Genomic DNA, 17,470 nt, shown 5'->3' on the forward strand with positions numbered 1-17,470 from the left:
ATTAAGAATGGACCATGTAAACAGAGCTTTTTGATTAGCTTAATTCGTCTAAACTCATAATCGTAGTAAACACAAATCGAATTAAGACGGGTGGAGTACTCCTATTTTAGTCGCATTATCGAAGTGCGGTATAGACATGTACACACCTTAATCGCACTATTACCGGCGCGTAGGATTTTTCGCCGCACTTTGCGACAGGTTACACACACGCACGGCAGTGGACAGCCGTTTTGTTTTACGGCAAACAACATGGCTTCAAGCAAGAAAGCACATTTTTGATCTGAACGGAAACCAGAAAGATGTCAACAATTCTAGAAAATAAATGAAACACCAAAAACTGTATGTGGCACCATGGCAAAGACGAACTTTTTGTTGATACACGAAATTATGGCGGGAACGTCGAACGGCGTCGCTTAGGGACGTAATGACGTATCCCATTAATCGAACTATGTAGTGTAACATGTAAAACGGGAACATGAAAGGTATATTCTTAAAGCCACTCATGTAAACACCTCAATCGTAATATCAGCTTACTCAGAATAAGGCAAATAATTTGATTACTGATGTCCATGTAAACGTGGTCAATGTGTCTGTTCTGTTCATACACAGCTCATTTTATTAAATAAAGAGCTCGCTATCCTGTCGTTTTGTGGATATTGTAACTTAAACTGATTAAGAAACTGCCTACAAGGTTTATAATTAGGCTGAGGCTCTTACTTTAGAACTTTGATCTAGTGATGTGGAAGCTGTAAAAAGGTAACTGTGACTAACTCTAACAAAAATAATTTTATTTAGAACTGACATCTGTCATTTTTGTCTCGGTATTCTACGTGTTCAACTGCTAACAGTTGGCTTTAATAGACACTGCTGTTAATTTTACTTTAACGTTCTGGATGTCACAGTTTACCGGATGATCACACCAACATTGTGCGTCTTCAGTTAACCCATAAAGACCATTACAGACCTCTTTTCCAGTCGATACGCTTAACACACGTGTTCTGGCACATTAAAACACGACGCTCAGACAGCCTACGTGATTTTAAATCCTATTCCCCGCAGCATCACATTCGTATCATCTTTATATTCCCAGAATTCAAAAAAGAGTAACCTGTGAAAAAAAATCCTTAAAATATAGTAAAAATCAGGAGCTTTGAATCTGGCCTGCATCATGTTTCAATCCCATTCTCCCTCATCCACGCACTTCCTCTACAGTACATTTGTCTCTTTTCAACCCAATAAAAAGGCATAAAAGCCCATACATATATTAAATAATAATATTCCTCTGGCATCAAGAGGATGAAAAGCACAAGGACAAAGACTTTGAATGACTTTTGTTTAATTAGCTGCCTTGCTGTGATCATCCTAGCGTAAAACTAAATTTAATTATTAACCGCTATTTAATCATTATTAACATTAAAACGACTAATGTGCAATGTGATGCAATACAATGTAAAGAGGATGAAAGAAACCAGTCCTACTGGACTGTCCCTTAGCGAGAATGTTCAACCAGCGTGAAACAGCTGAAAGAGTCACAGTACATCTGAAAAGGATGTCTCACCTTTCTGACTGTCGATGACAAAGTTGCCCTCCTCATTGCCTGCGGTAATTTTGTATGTGATCCCATCTCCATCCGGGTCCTTGGCAAGCACTGTTGCGACCAGAGTGTTGGGCCCTGCGTCCTCTGAGACAAAGGTCCGATACCTGTTTTTACAAACATACACAAATTTCCTTAGTGATTCCATCAAACTATGTGCAGCACCTTGTAGGCATTAAAAACTAATATATTAGTGCTTGTGGGTGTGTACTGTATATAGAGTGACATCAAGACTAGACTACTGTAATGCACTGTTAGGTGGTTGCCCTGCAGGCTTATTACAAAAACTCCAACTGGTCCAAAACGCTGCAGCTCGAGTTCTCACACGTACAAAAAAGTATGAACATATTAGCCCGGTTCTGTCAACCTTGCACTGGTTACCTATAAAGCATCGCGTTAACTTTAAAATCTTGCTTATTACCTATAAAGCCCTACATGGTTTAGCTCCTCAATACTTGAATGAACTCCTTTTGTATTACAGTCCTTCACGTGCATTACGCTCTCAGGCGTCCTGTCAGTTGGTAATACCTAGAATTTCAAAATCAAGTGCAGGTGGTAGATCCTTTTCCTATCTAGCGCCTAAACTTTGGAATAGTCTTCCCTGCACTGTCCGGGAGGCAGACACACTCTGTCAGTTTAAATCTAGACTAAAGACGCATCTTTTTAATCTTGCATACACTACTCTTCCATAATATAAATCCTCTGAGGGCTTAGGCTGCATTAGTTAGATCAACCGGAACCAAAAACACAACTGATGTACTTGTTGCATCAAAGAGTGCAGAACAGTACTCTACTCTCAGCCAGTCTTGTCTCATTGTTCCAAGGTTACCACAGAGAGCAGGATGCAGTTCATGGCCAGACATGATGGTAGAGCGGAGAATGGGAAGTGGCGACCTGACAAGAGCTGAGATGATAGAGCTGGATAAAGAAGGATGCGGTCACCTGACATGTCTTCACCACAAAATTTCAAATGCTATTAGATTATTAATGATAATCTTAAACTATAATTTATTTTATTAGTAAGTTTATTTATTTTATTTAGCCTTGTTGTGCAAGCTCTCTGGAGCTTGTGCAGAGGCAGCAGCTTTTGCCAGAGGGGAACTGGAATCCCCTGGTTGGGCCTGGGTTCTCCTGGGGGCTGCTTTAGAATTTTAAAGTTTTACTTAATTAATATTGCATATAGGAATTTATAGTCTGTTATATTTGACCTGTGCTTCTCTCTCCTTTATCTTAAATGTGTGCTCTCACTGAGCGTGTGTGTGTGTACGTACGTGTGTGTGTGTGTGTGTGTGTGTGTGTGTACGTACGTGTGTGTGTGTGTGTGTGTGTGTATGTGTTCATGTTTGTATATCCCGGTGGGGACCTAAACCTGAATACACACCAACACATGGGGACTCGTGTCACCGTGGGGACCAAAATTGAGGTCCCCAGGGGCAAACAAGCTAATAAATTGTACAGAACAATATTTTTTACAAATTTAAAAATGCAAAAAGTGTTCTATGATCTTTAGGTTTAGGGGTTGGGTTAGGGATAGGGGATAGAATATACAGTTTGTACAGTATAAAAACATTACGCCTATGGACTGTCCCCACGGGGATAGTCAACCAAAGCTGTGTGTGCGTGTGTGTGCGTGTGTGTGTCTCTATGTCTGTGTGTGTTAGTACGTGTGCATATTGTGTGTGTGGAGTGTTTTGTATGTGGGTATGTCTGTCTTCTGTGTTTTCAACTTTTTCTTGTTTTTGCAGGTACAACTTTAATCATTTTGCTTATAGTCAATATGTCTCATGTACAGCTGCTTTGTAAAAAGCGCTATATAAATAAAGTTGAGTTGAGAGTATTTTTAATAAATGCAACAACAATTAATATGACAGATGTGTTTTAGAACAGGGGTTCCCAAACTTTTCGGCCTGCATGCACATTTGGGAATGTTTAACATTGTGCTGTAAATTGACTTGCTGCACCTAACCTACTGCGGTTACTAATGTTGTTAATGTGACATGTCACCTCAGTGGTCACAATCGAGTGGGGAGGAAATTCCAAAGGGTGATGGCTTTTAATTTTCAACGTAACTAATATTTTTATATTTTGTTACACTTATTGATTAAAAAATGCTATATCTAATAATAAAAAAGATTTCTAGAAATCATCTGGCGACAACACTGGGAACCCCTGTTTTAGAAGAGAGATAATTCGTTTTTTTATTTGTACAAAGATGCAAGCATGACAGTCGTGTCTGAGATCACTGTTAATTTTAGAAAGTTTACAAGGATTTGTTAAATAGATTTGCTCTCTTACATTTGTTTGCAAATTAATCCGAAGTTTCAAGCTTTGGTTCTGTGTTAATGAAATGGTTCGTCAGAGAGGCATATTGATGTCAGGCACTGTATTATTCTGACAGCTGTTGACTACTATATATTATATTGTTTTAAAATGTGTGAAAGAAACTTGAGATTTTTGGAAATTACTTGAGACTGTTTGATATTATATTGACAGATTTAACATCTATTTAAATACATGCAATAACAACAGATAATTGTACAAATGAAAAAAGTTTAAAAAGCATCAGTTGGTGTTGTATTATTCATGTGGAGTGACAGTCTGCCCTTTTTTCTAGTCTGTACACACAACTGAAGATTAAAGCGTACACTTCATATCAATATGATTCTCTCTATAATTGAAATTCAGAAAAACTATACACGCACATACACATACACAAACACACATACAGACCCACTCTCACTCATGGGAAATTTTCATTGCTACCGAAAAGCCATTATTTGGTGTATTAGAGTTAGACTGCCCCTCAAACATGTAATGATAGATTTCCAAAATAGAAACAGTTAAACTGGAGTTTTCTCAAGGGGATGTGAGCAGACAAAGCCAACACATTTCACGCTAAACATTTCTCGCCAAAACCCCACTTGCACTTCATCACATCCAAAACAACGCTGTCAATGGAACTACACCTCGTGGCGACAGAACAAACATCGCCTCCACATCTGTGCAGCGACCATGCTTTCTTTTAAAGCAATGACAGAGCGCAATATACTTTCATACTCACCAGCCATCACTTGTTATTATTCAGCCGCAAAGATTTCAATTATGTCACACGAGCACCGCCGACGGGCTGTTTGCTAAGACGGAGTGCAATACATTCCCCGCTTATCTCAGAAAGATGGCGATGCTCCATCAGAGCGGTTAAAGGTCATCTGCTCTGATTCTGGACCAGCGATGTGTTCTGGATTCAGTCAGTTAAGTATTACATCTTTATCTTCATGTGCTAAAACTGTTGCTATGCATACTGATTTCTCCATGAAACTTCAAGATGAAATGAGAGCCAGTTTGGCTAAATCGCTTCATAAATAAACAAATTGTCAAAGCCAGTGAAGCATTCAAAGGTAACATTTCAGTAAAATCGAAGCGATCATAAATCAAGAGCTGAGGTAAACATTTAAATTTAAGAGTGAACTCGCTTAGCCACTCATCAACTTTTTTTAGTGTGAATCTAAATGACTGGATTAGAGAAGTATACAACTTTACCCGAGAAGCACAATGTTACACCTGCCATTTGTCAGACAACTGAATAACCTCAGCCCAAAATCACAGCATCGGTTAAGCCAAGAAAGCTCAGAAAGCTTGAAGAAACAAGCAGTCTTTCAATAGAGCCACGGGTGTCACAAGTTTAAAGGGCAGTTCACCCAACAATTAAAAATTCTGTCTTCATTTACTCACCCTCAAGTTGTTCTAAATCTGTATATATTTTTTGTTCCGATGAACACAGAGAAATATATTTGGAAGAATGCTTGTAACCAAACAGTTTTTGGCCACCACTGACTACCATAGTAGGAACAATTAGGGCACTTTTGACTACCATTGTAATAGGGAGGCTCAGAGACGACATATTTTTGTATGCAAAACCCGGAAGCGAGTTAGCATTTTAGGACTTACGGTTCCATCGCTCCAAAGTGTATGCGGTTATTGAATGGGATTTTGGTAAATCGCCGAAATAAGGTCGATTAAAAAAGTAAAACAACTAAAAATCAAGAATTTACTTGACTAAAATTGGTTATTTTATAACAAATATACATCTGTAGTTATGCCACACTCTAAAAAAATGTATTCTTGAAATCAAAAATTTTATTTTATTTGAGATTCACTTGTTTAAACCAACTGAATACTGGGCTTTATAGAACAGAACATCAGTATCAGTTACCGTCACCAATGATAAAGAGTGCAGATATCAAAGAAGAAAAGTGAATGAGACGCTGAAGACGACAGAAACCCGAAGACAGATGGAAGACTGCAAAGACGAGAGAGATGGAAATCAAAAAGAAAGATGGAAACACAAAGATAAGCAGGGCTGAAAGCTTAGGAGTGATGAGAGGACACCAATCAGAGGACAGGAAGTTACATATATAGAGACAGACGGAGGGTAAGAGAGCTCGAGCCCATCATCCCGCACTGTTTAGAGCTGATTGATGGCTAACAGAAGGAAGGTGACAGGCGTTTCATGTAGGTGATTTGTGTCATCCATGGAGACGCCATTGCTTGCACTTTCTCACCCTGTCATTGCACCCGGTGCTGACACCCGCGACCTGTAATCTGTTAGAAGTCTCGAAGATCTGAGATCAATCTCAGAAACACACAAACAAACACGGTTCCTCCCATGCGGCAACATATTTGCTCAAATGTAAAAACACGCATGCACTTAACACACACATACCTCAAAGCGCTTGTTTTCACATGTTGCCGCTAAAAATCTATCTCTAGAGATCCGCCTTTGAGAAAACCTGTCACGCGCCAGCCATAAAAAAACTATTTTCTTACATCTCATTTTCTAACCCGTCGCCATGGCAACAAGGCAGGTGATGGGTCTTGTGAAACTGACTGACAGGAAGCGGAGGCCGGAGCGCTGCCTCTTTGTTGTATATGAACCAATCGGCCAAGTGAAACATAGGCGCTGGACTCTTTAACATTCACTGGATACTTCTGCTCATTATGTCAGCCATCAATCATATTTCCAGTCAACAACATTTCAGTTGCCGAGGCCTAGAAAGCCATCCATCAACTAGACAAAACACAGATGACGAGCAAACGCTGTTGCTCCAAAACGTTCACAAAAGAACAAAGCGTCATTCGCAGCCGACACTGGGTTCCCGAGCATTTTTACTCAGAATTCCCTGATCAGATAAATCGCAACCATAAAGAATAGCCGCTTCTCTCTCATTACCATGTCTCATGGCAACAGAAGTCCACGCCAGTGCATAATAAACATCATTCAATCCATCTTGCTCTGTGTCCTTGGTCAGGTTGGTGCCAGTAAACAGATCTGGTAATGATGTACTGCGCAAACGTTGCGGCGTGAGTGACAAGGCTCATTTTCAGTCGTACTGGAGGAGACCGGCGCCTTGAAGCGGAGGGCTTGGGCAAATTAGTCCGCCCAAATGGAACAAACAGCAGTGACAGACATTGCAATTTACTCAATTACAGGCCAGACACATATAGGCTATCCTGTTCAGTGAAATGATGTAGGACGGAGAGATTGAGTCTTTGCTGTTTGAGGGTTAGTAGAGGACAGATGTTTCAGAAAGGCACAGACATGAAAGGATTGTGCTGGGACAAATTGGGGACCAAGTAACTAGGCCTACTACATTTACACCTGTATGACCACAATCCAATATTCTTACTGTGAGAGGCATGAGTGTCTTTGTATTGCAAACGATAACTAAACTAGGTAAGTAAATTAAAGCTATGATGAGTTTTAGATTGTAGGAGGCAAGGTTGTGACACTACCATATGGAATGGCCTGAGCTCATTAATATTAATGGCTTTGCATGGACATTTGCTGGAATTTGTACACAGCCCAATCATAATTCAAACCTTCATCTTAGTATCTTTAAAACTGACATTATGTGCAGATGTGTTTGAGTTATTGACTTAGCATTGTAACAGCTATATTTAGCCAAGTTGACCTAGGCTTATTTTACATATTTAAAAAATCATTTATTCACCTTTTTGTTCAAAACCTGTATGTGACTCTTTCTTCTGCAGAACACAAAAGAAGATATTTTGAGAAATGTCTCAGTGGTTTTGTGTCCATACAATGAAACTCAATATTGCCAATGTTGGTATTTTCTTTTATGTTCTGCAGATAAAAGAAAATCATACAGGTTTATAATGACACGAGGGTGAGTAAATGATCAAATAATTTTAATTAAAATGACAGTTCATCCCAAAAATGAAAACTCTGTTATCATTTACTCACCCTCTTGTCATTTCAAACCTGTATGACTTTCTTTTTTCCACAGAACACAAAAGAAGATAATTTGAAGAAAGTTGGTAACCGAACAGCACCGGCACCCATTCACTTCTACTGCACAGAGTAAAAAGAAAAGGTGCCTCAAATATCCTGTTGTGTACTCAAAGAACCTTAAACTGTATTTTAAGTGCTTCAAAGCTCTTTTTCTCAATAAAAGGGTCTATCTATAGTCTTTGTGGTTCTTCCAAGAACCTAGAAGATTCTTGAATAACCCCATATTCAGTTGTGAAGTTCTGGAGTCACCTTTTCACTACACTGGGACCTCAAAGTGCTTTGCGGGTTATTGAAGGAACTCAATGTCATGGTTCTGCCCACCTTGTCTTGCTTTTCTTGGCCTAGTGGCAGAACCATGATAGAACCTCTTGTTTTATGTGGAGAGTGACGTTTTGTCCCTGTTGGTCTTCCACTCTCCGGTGTGGCGTCTTTTTTCCCGCCCTTTCGTCTCCTCGTTATTGTTTGTTAATTAGTTCATGTCCTGCACCTGTCCCCTCTTGATTTATCCACTTTATAATGCCCTTGTGTCTTCTGTCTCGTGCTGGTTCATTGTACTGTCGTGTGTGTGTCATATGTGGTGAGTTCCTGTCTTGTCAGTGTAGTTTAGTTATTTTGTATTTAATTCAAGTGTTGTCTGGTTAGGTGTAGTTAGTCCTTGGTGTCATGTTTTATACCCTTGTGTTTTGTTTTGTTACCCCCACGTGGGTCTTTGTTTTGTATTTATATTTTATTAAATGTCTTGTTAACCCCTTACCCGCTGTCTGCACTTGGGTCCTCTGTCATTGTCTCCGTGTCCTCACCTCCCACGTCCGTGACACTCAAATTCTAAAAAATGGTTCTTGTAAGATCTGTAAACTTGTAAGTGGTTCCTGGAGAATATCTCTTGTACAAGACAGTATCTTTATGAGAATAAGAATAGTCCAAAGTTTGGTTTTTGGCCTCTGCTAAGTGAACACACATTTTAAAATCATGCACATGATTACAAAAGGCTAAATGTTATTTTGAAAAATTTCAGCAAGCTTTTTGATTATTTTATATTTCTTACTATTTGTATTAATTAATTGGAGACAAACATTTTTATTCTATAAGTAGATCCTAAGTCACTGAAATCTTTTGAAAATGTAAACGTTGTTGTGCTTTCCATCCAAACAAACTGCAGCTGCTCTTTGTGTGTTTATTGTGCAGTCTCGCCCTCCACAGTACTGTGGCGCTGTTGGCCCAATGTCACAGCATCAATGGATGTGGCGCTTTCGTTAGTATATGTGTTTAAATTTTTCCAGCTCTGCGCAAATCGATCACCTTATGACAAATACGGAATTAGAATAACATCTCTAAAGAATACAGAGCAGTCAGTTCACAAATAGCTCTCACTGTGCTTTGATGTCGCCGATCCGTCTGCGATCAAACATCAGTGGCACAAGTGTTCACCTGTGGTGTTCCGCTCGCGCGACAGGCGGGAATTCAAAATAACGGATCGCAACAACCTCTCGACTGTCCCATTGGATGTAAGTAAAGTCAAAATATATAAATAACTTAAATATACTAACTATATACTATTTATATAAATGTATACTCTGACACGTCTAATTGTATGGACGCTTTTGGCTGTTTAAACCATTTATTTACAGTGTAGACAGCGCTTGTTTTAGCCGAGATGCTAACGAATATAAGTTAAGATGAAGCTTGTGGGGCTAACGTTAAATGGGCAGTGTTAAATGACAAACAATGACTTTTAGCCACTTTTAGCTATTATATTCACTTTTAGTGAATGTATAGCTCTTTTTTAACTTATTGATGTTTGTGTTGAATGGTTTTCCCACCCATGTTACATAAATTGTAGTTAAATATTTTTATCATTCAGTTCTGTTTTTATCCTTTTAACTCATAATTTTCAGTATTTTCCAGTTGAGCAGCAAAAAAATGTAAGTATTATATTTATTGTGATATTTTCATTATTATGTTATTTGTTATATTTGTTATATTATATATGTAAAAATACTCATTGACAATGGAAAATCTGAATAAAGTGGATTATTACAGTTGTTGATATAAATAGCCTATTGTACTCCTTAACCATGGACCAAAACAGTGACTTACAGGCATTGTAATATTTTGTTTATTGTTACATTTGTAAACCAATTTGTGATGTGCTAAATGATTAAATTTAATGTTTTATGAGACGTTATGTAAATCCCTCTTTTTGGTCTCCATGTCTTATTCGCAGGGACAACCAAGGCCAACAGCTTCCAGCCCACCCTGATGCTCACCCTTGCACTGCCTGGGACACCTAAGGCCAACAGGCGCAGCTCCTGTTCTCTTTTTGCCATAAATACATATCTACTTTAGCAATGCAAAATTGTGAAATGTACTATAGAAATAATTTTTACTTTGACTACATGGATCCTCACACCACCTGCTAATAGCAGGAAACCCATTTGGAGAGAACAGCATTATTTTCTCTGCTCGCAAGTATTTGCTTTTTGGCAAATTACAACTTTACCATTGGTGTAGGCCTTGCTATGAGAGTCTACTTTTTTGCTGGACTTTTTTACAATTGTACATTTGTACAAAGTACCTTAAATATTTCTGTATGTACAGTATTTTAAATTAAGGCAAATTATTTGGTTAGTTTTGTTAAGATAAATACTTTTCATTTATAACAATATCACCAACACAATATTAATTATACATGTGGTTTCATGAATTTAGAATGGTAATGTTCAATATTGACCATTCTGTAAATATTTATTCAATGTAAATTGTTGTTGTTTATCAACAAACTGTTGTATTTGATTTAGTATTTGTGCTTATTAAAATATTGTGAATAGCAAATATAAACTGTGAAATGGTGCCTTGAAGCACCCAAGATGGTTCCAGACCATTTTAATAAATGGGATCCCCAAGAAGCCTTGAGGGTTCCTCAGAGAACCACCCTTCATTAAGCGGTGCCTTGAGTTTCCCCTGAGGGTTCCGCCGGCGTGGCAATGTGAAGAACCCCAAATGGTTCCTCAAAGAACCTTTAATTTTTACAGTATACTTATTCAACATTCAGAGCGTTAATTGTCATGGTTCTGCCCCACCTTGTCTTGCTTTTCTTGACCTAGTGGCAGAACCATGATAGAACCTCTTGTTTTATGTGGAGAGAGTCATTTTGACCCTGTCGGCCTTCGATACTCTCTCCGGTCCTTGTCTGTGTTCCCACCCTTTTGTATCCCTCGTTTTGACTGTTCATTAGTTCATGCCCCACACCTGTTCCCCTTTGATTTGTCCCTTTATTTAATGCCCCTGTGTTCTCTGTCTTGTGTCGGTTCATTGTACTCTGTCGTGTTTCGTGTGGGTGAGTTCTTGTCCTGTTAAGTGTAGCCTAGTCTTTTGTTGTATGTAATAGATGTTATTTCTAGTTTAGTGTAGTAAGTCCTTGTTCTTGTTATATGTCATGTTTACAGTTTATTTTACCCCCACGTGGGTCTTTGTTTTGTATGTTTTGTTATTTATTAAAAGTCTAGTTTACCCCTTACCCTGTCTGCACTTGGGTCCTCTGTCTGTGTATCCGTGTCTCCATCCCGACATGACAGAATGATCAGCCAATTCTGGACCCAGCAGACAGGGGATCTCAGCGGGAGGGGTCATGCCGCCGGACTCCTTCCAGGGTTGTATCCGCCGGACTCCCTTCGAGGGTAGAGGCCCCGGGCTCCAGTCCAGAGTCGGGACCGCCGGACTCCCTTCCGGGGTCGAGACTGCCGGAACCCCGTCCAGGATCGAGACCGCCGGCTCCCTTCCAGGGTTGAGGTCGTCGGATTCCCCTCCAGGGTTGAGGCCGCCGGTGTCCTGTTCCCCTGCAGATCCCTGCCGGCCTCCCAGCTGGTGCCCAGGCCTGTCGAGTCGACTCTGTTTGTGTGTTGTTTTGTCCTTGTTTGCTGCCCAGCTGCCAGAGAGCGCTGCCCAGCCGTCGGAGATGCTGCCCAGCTGCCAGAGAGCGCTGCCCAGCCGCCGACATCCTGTCCTGTCTGTCGACTCCAGGCTGCCCAGCGGTGATAGCGGCCTCCCAGCTGGCCTCCAGCCGGCGCCACTGTTGTCCAGCCGGCCATCCAGCCGGCGCCATGTCCAGTCCAGCCTGGCCGTCGAGCGGCGCCATGTCCAGTCCAGCCGGCCTCAGCCGGCGCCCTGTCCAGCCGGCCATCCAGCCGCGCCATGTCCTGTCCAGCCGGCCATCCAGCCGGCGCCAGTGTTGTCCAGCGGCCATCCAGCCGGCGCCATGTCACGTCCAGCCGGCCTCAGCAGGCGCCATGTAGTCCAGCCGGCTCACGCTTCGGGCCAGCCGCTTCTCATGTGGCCAGCCGTGCCGTACTTAGCTCGCCTGCGCAGCGCCCGCTACTTGTCTCAGCCGGCCATGTCCAGCCCAGGCCGTTAGCCGGCTCCAGTCCAGGCCAGCGTCCAGCCGGCGCCATGTGTTGTCCAGCCGGCCTTCCAGCCGCGCCATGTACTGTCCAGCCGGCCTTCCAGCCGCGCCTATGTACTGTCCAGCCGGCCATCCAGCCAGGCGCCATGTACTGTCCAGCCGGCCATCCAGCCGGCGCCATGTACTGTCTAGCCGGCCTTCCAGCCGGCGCCATGTACTGTCCAGCTGGCCATCCAGCCGGCGCCTGTCTGTCCAGCCGGCGCCATGTGCTGTCCAGCCGGCCTTCGTGCCGGCGCCATGTCTTTGTTTGGACTTTTTTTTCTATGTATCACGTTTTTGGTCGTGTTTTGTATAGTTATGTTTTTTGTCACAGTCTGTCTAGTCTTGTTTGTTCCTTGAGGAGCATCAGGATGCTGCTCCTTAAGGAGGGGCTTCTGTCATGGTTCTGCCCCACCTTGTCTTGCTTTTCTTGACCTAGTGGCAGAACCATGATAGAACCTCTTGTTTTATGTGGAGAGAGTCATTTTGACCCTGTCGGCCTTCGATACTCTCTCCGGTCCTTGTCTGTGTTCCCGCCCTTTTGTATCCCTCGTTTTGACTGTTCATTAGTTCATGCCCCACACCTGTTCCCCTTTGATTTGTCCCTTTATTTAATGCCCCTGTGTTCTCTGTCTTGTGTCGGTTCATTGTACTCTGTCGTGTTTCGTGTGGGTGAGTTCTTGTCATGTTAAGTGTAGCCTAGTCTTTTGTTGTATGTAATAGATGTTATTTCTAGTTTAGTGTAGTAATTTCTTGTTATATGTCATGTTTACAGTTTATTTTACCCCCACGTGGGTCTTTGTTTTGTATGTTTTGTTATTTATTAAAAGTCTAGTTTACTCCTTACCCTGTCTGCACTTGGGTCCTCTGTCTGTGTATCCGTGTCTCTCATCCCCGATTCGTGACAGTTCATAGAGGGTGCAAACTATTCTGGTTGGTTGTGAGAAATGCATGAACTGTTTCATTATTTTAATATTCATAACAAATAGAAGTAATCTATCTTAATCTTGCATATCCTCACATTGGAAATGACATTTTGAGGGTATTAAATGCAACATAATGCAATCTGTTTCCTTAGGATGTAAAACATTGTTAAATAACAGACAGACAAAGCAGTCAATTGCCTTCTGTTTCAGACACGCAAGAGGTAATTCTGTCTTTTTTGAGGAGAATTGACCCAAGGGTGTTAATAATTAGAAGCAAGACAGCTAGACTCCGGGCTATTTGTTTAGTCCAAGAGCAGCCATAACCTCTGTCTATCATTCAACACCTGCATCCCTCTATTTGCATCAGAGTTATAGTTTTGATTTTAGTTTTATTCATATTTTAAATTAGCTTTTATTTTTAGATTTTTAGTTTTTGTGTTAATTTTAGTTCAAGTTTAAGCAATTTTGGTATATACTTTTGTCATTCTATAATTTATTGGTTTGTTTTTAATGTTGCTATATAAGATTAATACATTTTACTGCTTTAAACTTACTTAAGTTTATTTTTGAGGCAACATTTCAATATTTCCTTGAGTTAAGTTTTTCCCAAATTTTTTTGGTCAATATTTTATTTGATTTCAATGAACATGAACGTTTTCAAAGTTTTATTTTTAGTAAACTAAAATAACCTTAATTTGCATATTCTATTAGAATACTAATTGCCTAATGGTTAGAGAGTCGGACTCGTGACCAGAAGGTTGCCGGTTCGATTCCCAGGGCCGGCGGGTAACGACTGAGGTGCCCTTGAGCAAGGCACCTTACCCCTACTTGCTCCCCGGGCGCTGCAGTGATAGCTGCCCACTGCTCCGGGGGTACGTGTGTTCACCACTTGCTGTGCGTGTGTTCACTACTCTCTGGATGGGTTAAATGCTGAGGTCACATTTCAGGTATGGGTCACCATATCTGACTAATAGGTCACTTTCACTTTCATTAATGCCATGTTGCTGAATTACATAGGATTAAAATATCTGTTGTGTAATTATTTAGGTACTTTGTTTATACATGTGGCAGTGGAACGAGGAGAACTTCCATGCTATTTGCTATTTTTTGGCTTGCTTGACTTAAAGGTGGGGTGGTTGATTTGGAAAGGTGATAAATTTAGCCTCCTAGCACTGAAATTATAATCCCATCCTCTATGCGATTCGCAATCAAAAATCACAGCGTTCGGGCCGGAACATTTTAATTGGGCAAACGTTTTTTGGTCCTACGCCTTTCACAGACAATATATAATTATACAAATATTATTTGACCACTATACTTCTTGATTGCAATCAGGATGTTAAGAGATTTCCAACCAACATGACAAAAAAATTCTGGACAGGATCACCCATCCTGCATTTAAAGGCGCAGTTCTTGATTAACAGTGGCCACTAGCGTTGTATTATAGATTTGCCACGAATCGCTCAGTTCAAACACGACGGTGGCCACCACAGTACAAAAAGATGTCGTTCTCATGTTGAAGCAGGGAAGAGATTTTGCGGGCATTAGAAGGACTGTAGAAAGAGCCATGTCTTATGTATTACATAAAATAAAAGGTTTGTGGATTTTAAGTTTAAAAAGAAGGATAAAAGTCAGGCAGGAGCTAGGACCTGTGTTAATATTATAAAGACTTTCCAGCAGAGACACGTTAGGACTAAGGCTTTTAGCAGATATACTCACAGATATCTATGGAGATACTTTCCAGCAGAGAGACGTTGGAGAGAAAGATCGTCTAAAAATCATCCCGAGGAGGTTGCTTTGATTCGGATCAGCATGTGAGTAACATACTAACATACCAAGATATGCTGTTGTTGTAATGTTAGCTGTGTGACGGAGAAGTTTTGAGCGTCATTGTTTATCTGGAACCGCTTTAATATTGTACTCGTTCAGATAACGTTACTTAAGAGAGAGAGAGCGAGGGCGCATATTACTCTTTTACTCAATGATGAATAAACTTTCAGTTAATCTGCGAGTCACATGCATTCCGCACCGGAGAGCACGATCCGTACGTATCACGGATCATCCCGCGATCCGTTTCACCACGATACCGCAGCGGAGAGGAAGAGGAAACGCGTGTTATAGAGTTGTTTGTCCGTTTAGGGCTGCTGTACAAAACATGGCGGCGAATTCAATGTATGTAGGCCCGCTCTGTATGTAGATGTAAACAGTTTATTCTAAGGTATTACAAACTTAATGGTTCATTACGTAAGGTCTTTATACACCTCTGAAGAAATAGTTTTGTATATTATATTGCATTTCCGTCAATAGATCATCCTATTAAATGCCGTATTGTTCCTTTAAGACACTTTTCTAAATAGTAAAATATTGTAAAGTTGCAATATGTATTGTTAATGTATTTGGTACACTTTAAAGGTGCAGTGAACTAGGACCACAATTTTAACCTGAGCTTTTGTTATATAAGAGGGAATCGTATTCAAGCGAACATCCTGTAAGTGTCAGAACTGAAAACACCCTTGTCACTGAAATAACAACTGTTATTGACACGAGGCTCAGTGAACGGCAGGTTCTGGAATGCACCTATCTATGACATAGACAGGTTGAACACCGCTTCCACAGAAGAATATCAACGCCTACTTCTCGAACCCTGCCCACTGATTCGCGCATGACAGTACTGAACACAAGCTGCAAGGAATCAGATAGAGCGAGTGTAACCATCATACCGTTAAAGATCGCAAAATAATGTGCAGTGCATGGTTGTGGAAGAACACAGTCACTGCATAACCTTCCTTCGGATTACGACTGTAGGAATGCGTGGTTGAAGTTCATTTTTAAAAACGTTCCAGCTCACGTGGGGAAAACATTGAGCGTTTGTTTGCTTCATTTCAACGCGGATTCCTTGAACAAGTCTTTGCGGAGAGACTAAAATTAAAAAGCAGTGCTGTGCCGTCAATATTGGATCCGATAGGAATGGTGCAGCAATCTTATGTGAGTAAAACATATTTGTACTATGCGTCACTATTGCTTTGTTAGAGATCGCTTGATATGCCCTGATAGTATTACCTGGAGACCTCTAGTCATTTGTAATAATTGTAATCGGCATCTCTGTGATTTGGCGGGCTCATATATCATTTTTCAAGGTTTTATCCACCGTTTGCGAATAATGGAGGCTGATTTGAAGTGTTTTGATATTATTTCTGGTGCTGGATCATTTTGGCCGGGAGTCTACCGTTTGTTTATTTATCATGAAAACTATAACATTTCAGACCCGCGATCGCGGTGATCTTCTGTCCGGTTCGCGGGTCTTAAATGCTGACATGTACGGTCATATATCACTAAACACAATACAACTACAGGCTATACAAACTATACGCAAAGCCTTGCCATCACATCCAGGAAATAAGTCCGTAAATTTGAGTAAAATCAAGTTACGTAACGTTACGTGTCTAACCAAATCCACAGAAGGCTCCAACTAAGTCAGCTACGCAAGCTGCTATCCAATCATAGCAGTGGGCGTTTACTTCCAAGTCTTCTATGCGGCCCGCCCTTAAAAACCGAGCGTTTCTCCAGCCGGCCTCAAAACCATGGAAGAAAATAGCCTATTACTTGTTGATTTTGATGTTTTCGAATGTAAAAACCACACAAGCGTCATAAGTAGACATCAGACAATAGTATAAAACAATAAAAACGGCCAGTTCACTGCACCTTTAAAACCATAGACCTACAACATAGACCAGGCAAGGTTCATTTGTCTCAAAAACAGCCTCAACTCAAGACACACATTGTAGAGTATAAAAGCATTGTACAAATCCAGAAGTGAGATTTAATCCAGCCTTTATAGCTGTGCCCAGACCAGCTGCATCACCAGACAAGCCCATCCGTGAGTACAGCAAATGTCCATCACAAGATCTACTGTATCTTCCCACTATTACAGACATCTACTCTGAGAGGTGTAAAGAACAGCAATAAAAGATACCTCTCACCTGTCCCACAGTATGTTTACAAGGCCATCTGGAAGATGCTAGAGAGCATCCTTGCCGAATCAAGATTTCTTTGATGCGCTGTAATAATTTTAAGGGAAGATGACACTTCACTTCAAAGCAGGACTATTGAACTAATGGTGTTCAGCTGGTGGATTTCTAACTTATTATTATCTATATTTTTATACTCATTATATTTACTATTGGTTGTTGTATTTTGTC

General features: G+C 40.8%; 1 protein-coding gene across 1 annotated transcript in view; it reads right to left on the minus strand.

Moving 5' to 3' along the window:
* The window catches only part of si:ch211-186j3.6 (neural-cadherin), a 247,063-nt gene that overhangs the window by 122,363 nt on the left and 107,230 nt on the right, over nucleotides 1-17,470 (minus strand). Inside the window, exon 7 of the mRNA XM_057335388.1 lies at nucleotides 1,559-1,701. Within this exon, the coding sequence (XP_057191371.1) occupies nucleotides 1,559-1,701 (143 nt within the window). The remainder of the gene's footprint in view (nucleotides 1-1,558; nucleotides 1,702-17,470) is intronic.

This window comes from Triplophysa rosa, linkage group LG1 (genome assembly GCF_024868665.1).
Source record: "Triplophysa rosa linkage group LG1, Trosa_1v2, whole genome shotgun sequence".
NCBI classification, from domain to species: Eukaryota; Metazoa; Chordata; class Actinopteri; order Cypriniformes; family Nemacheilidae; genus Triplophysa; species Triplophysa rosa.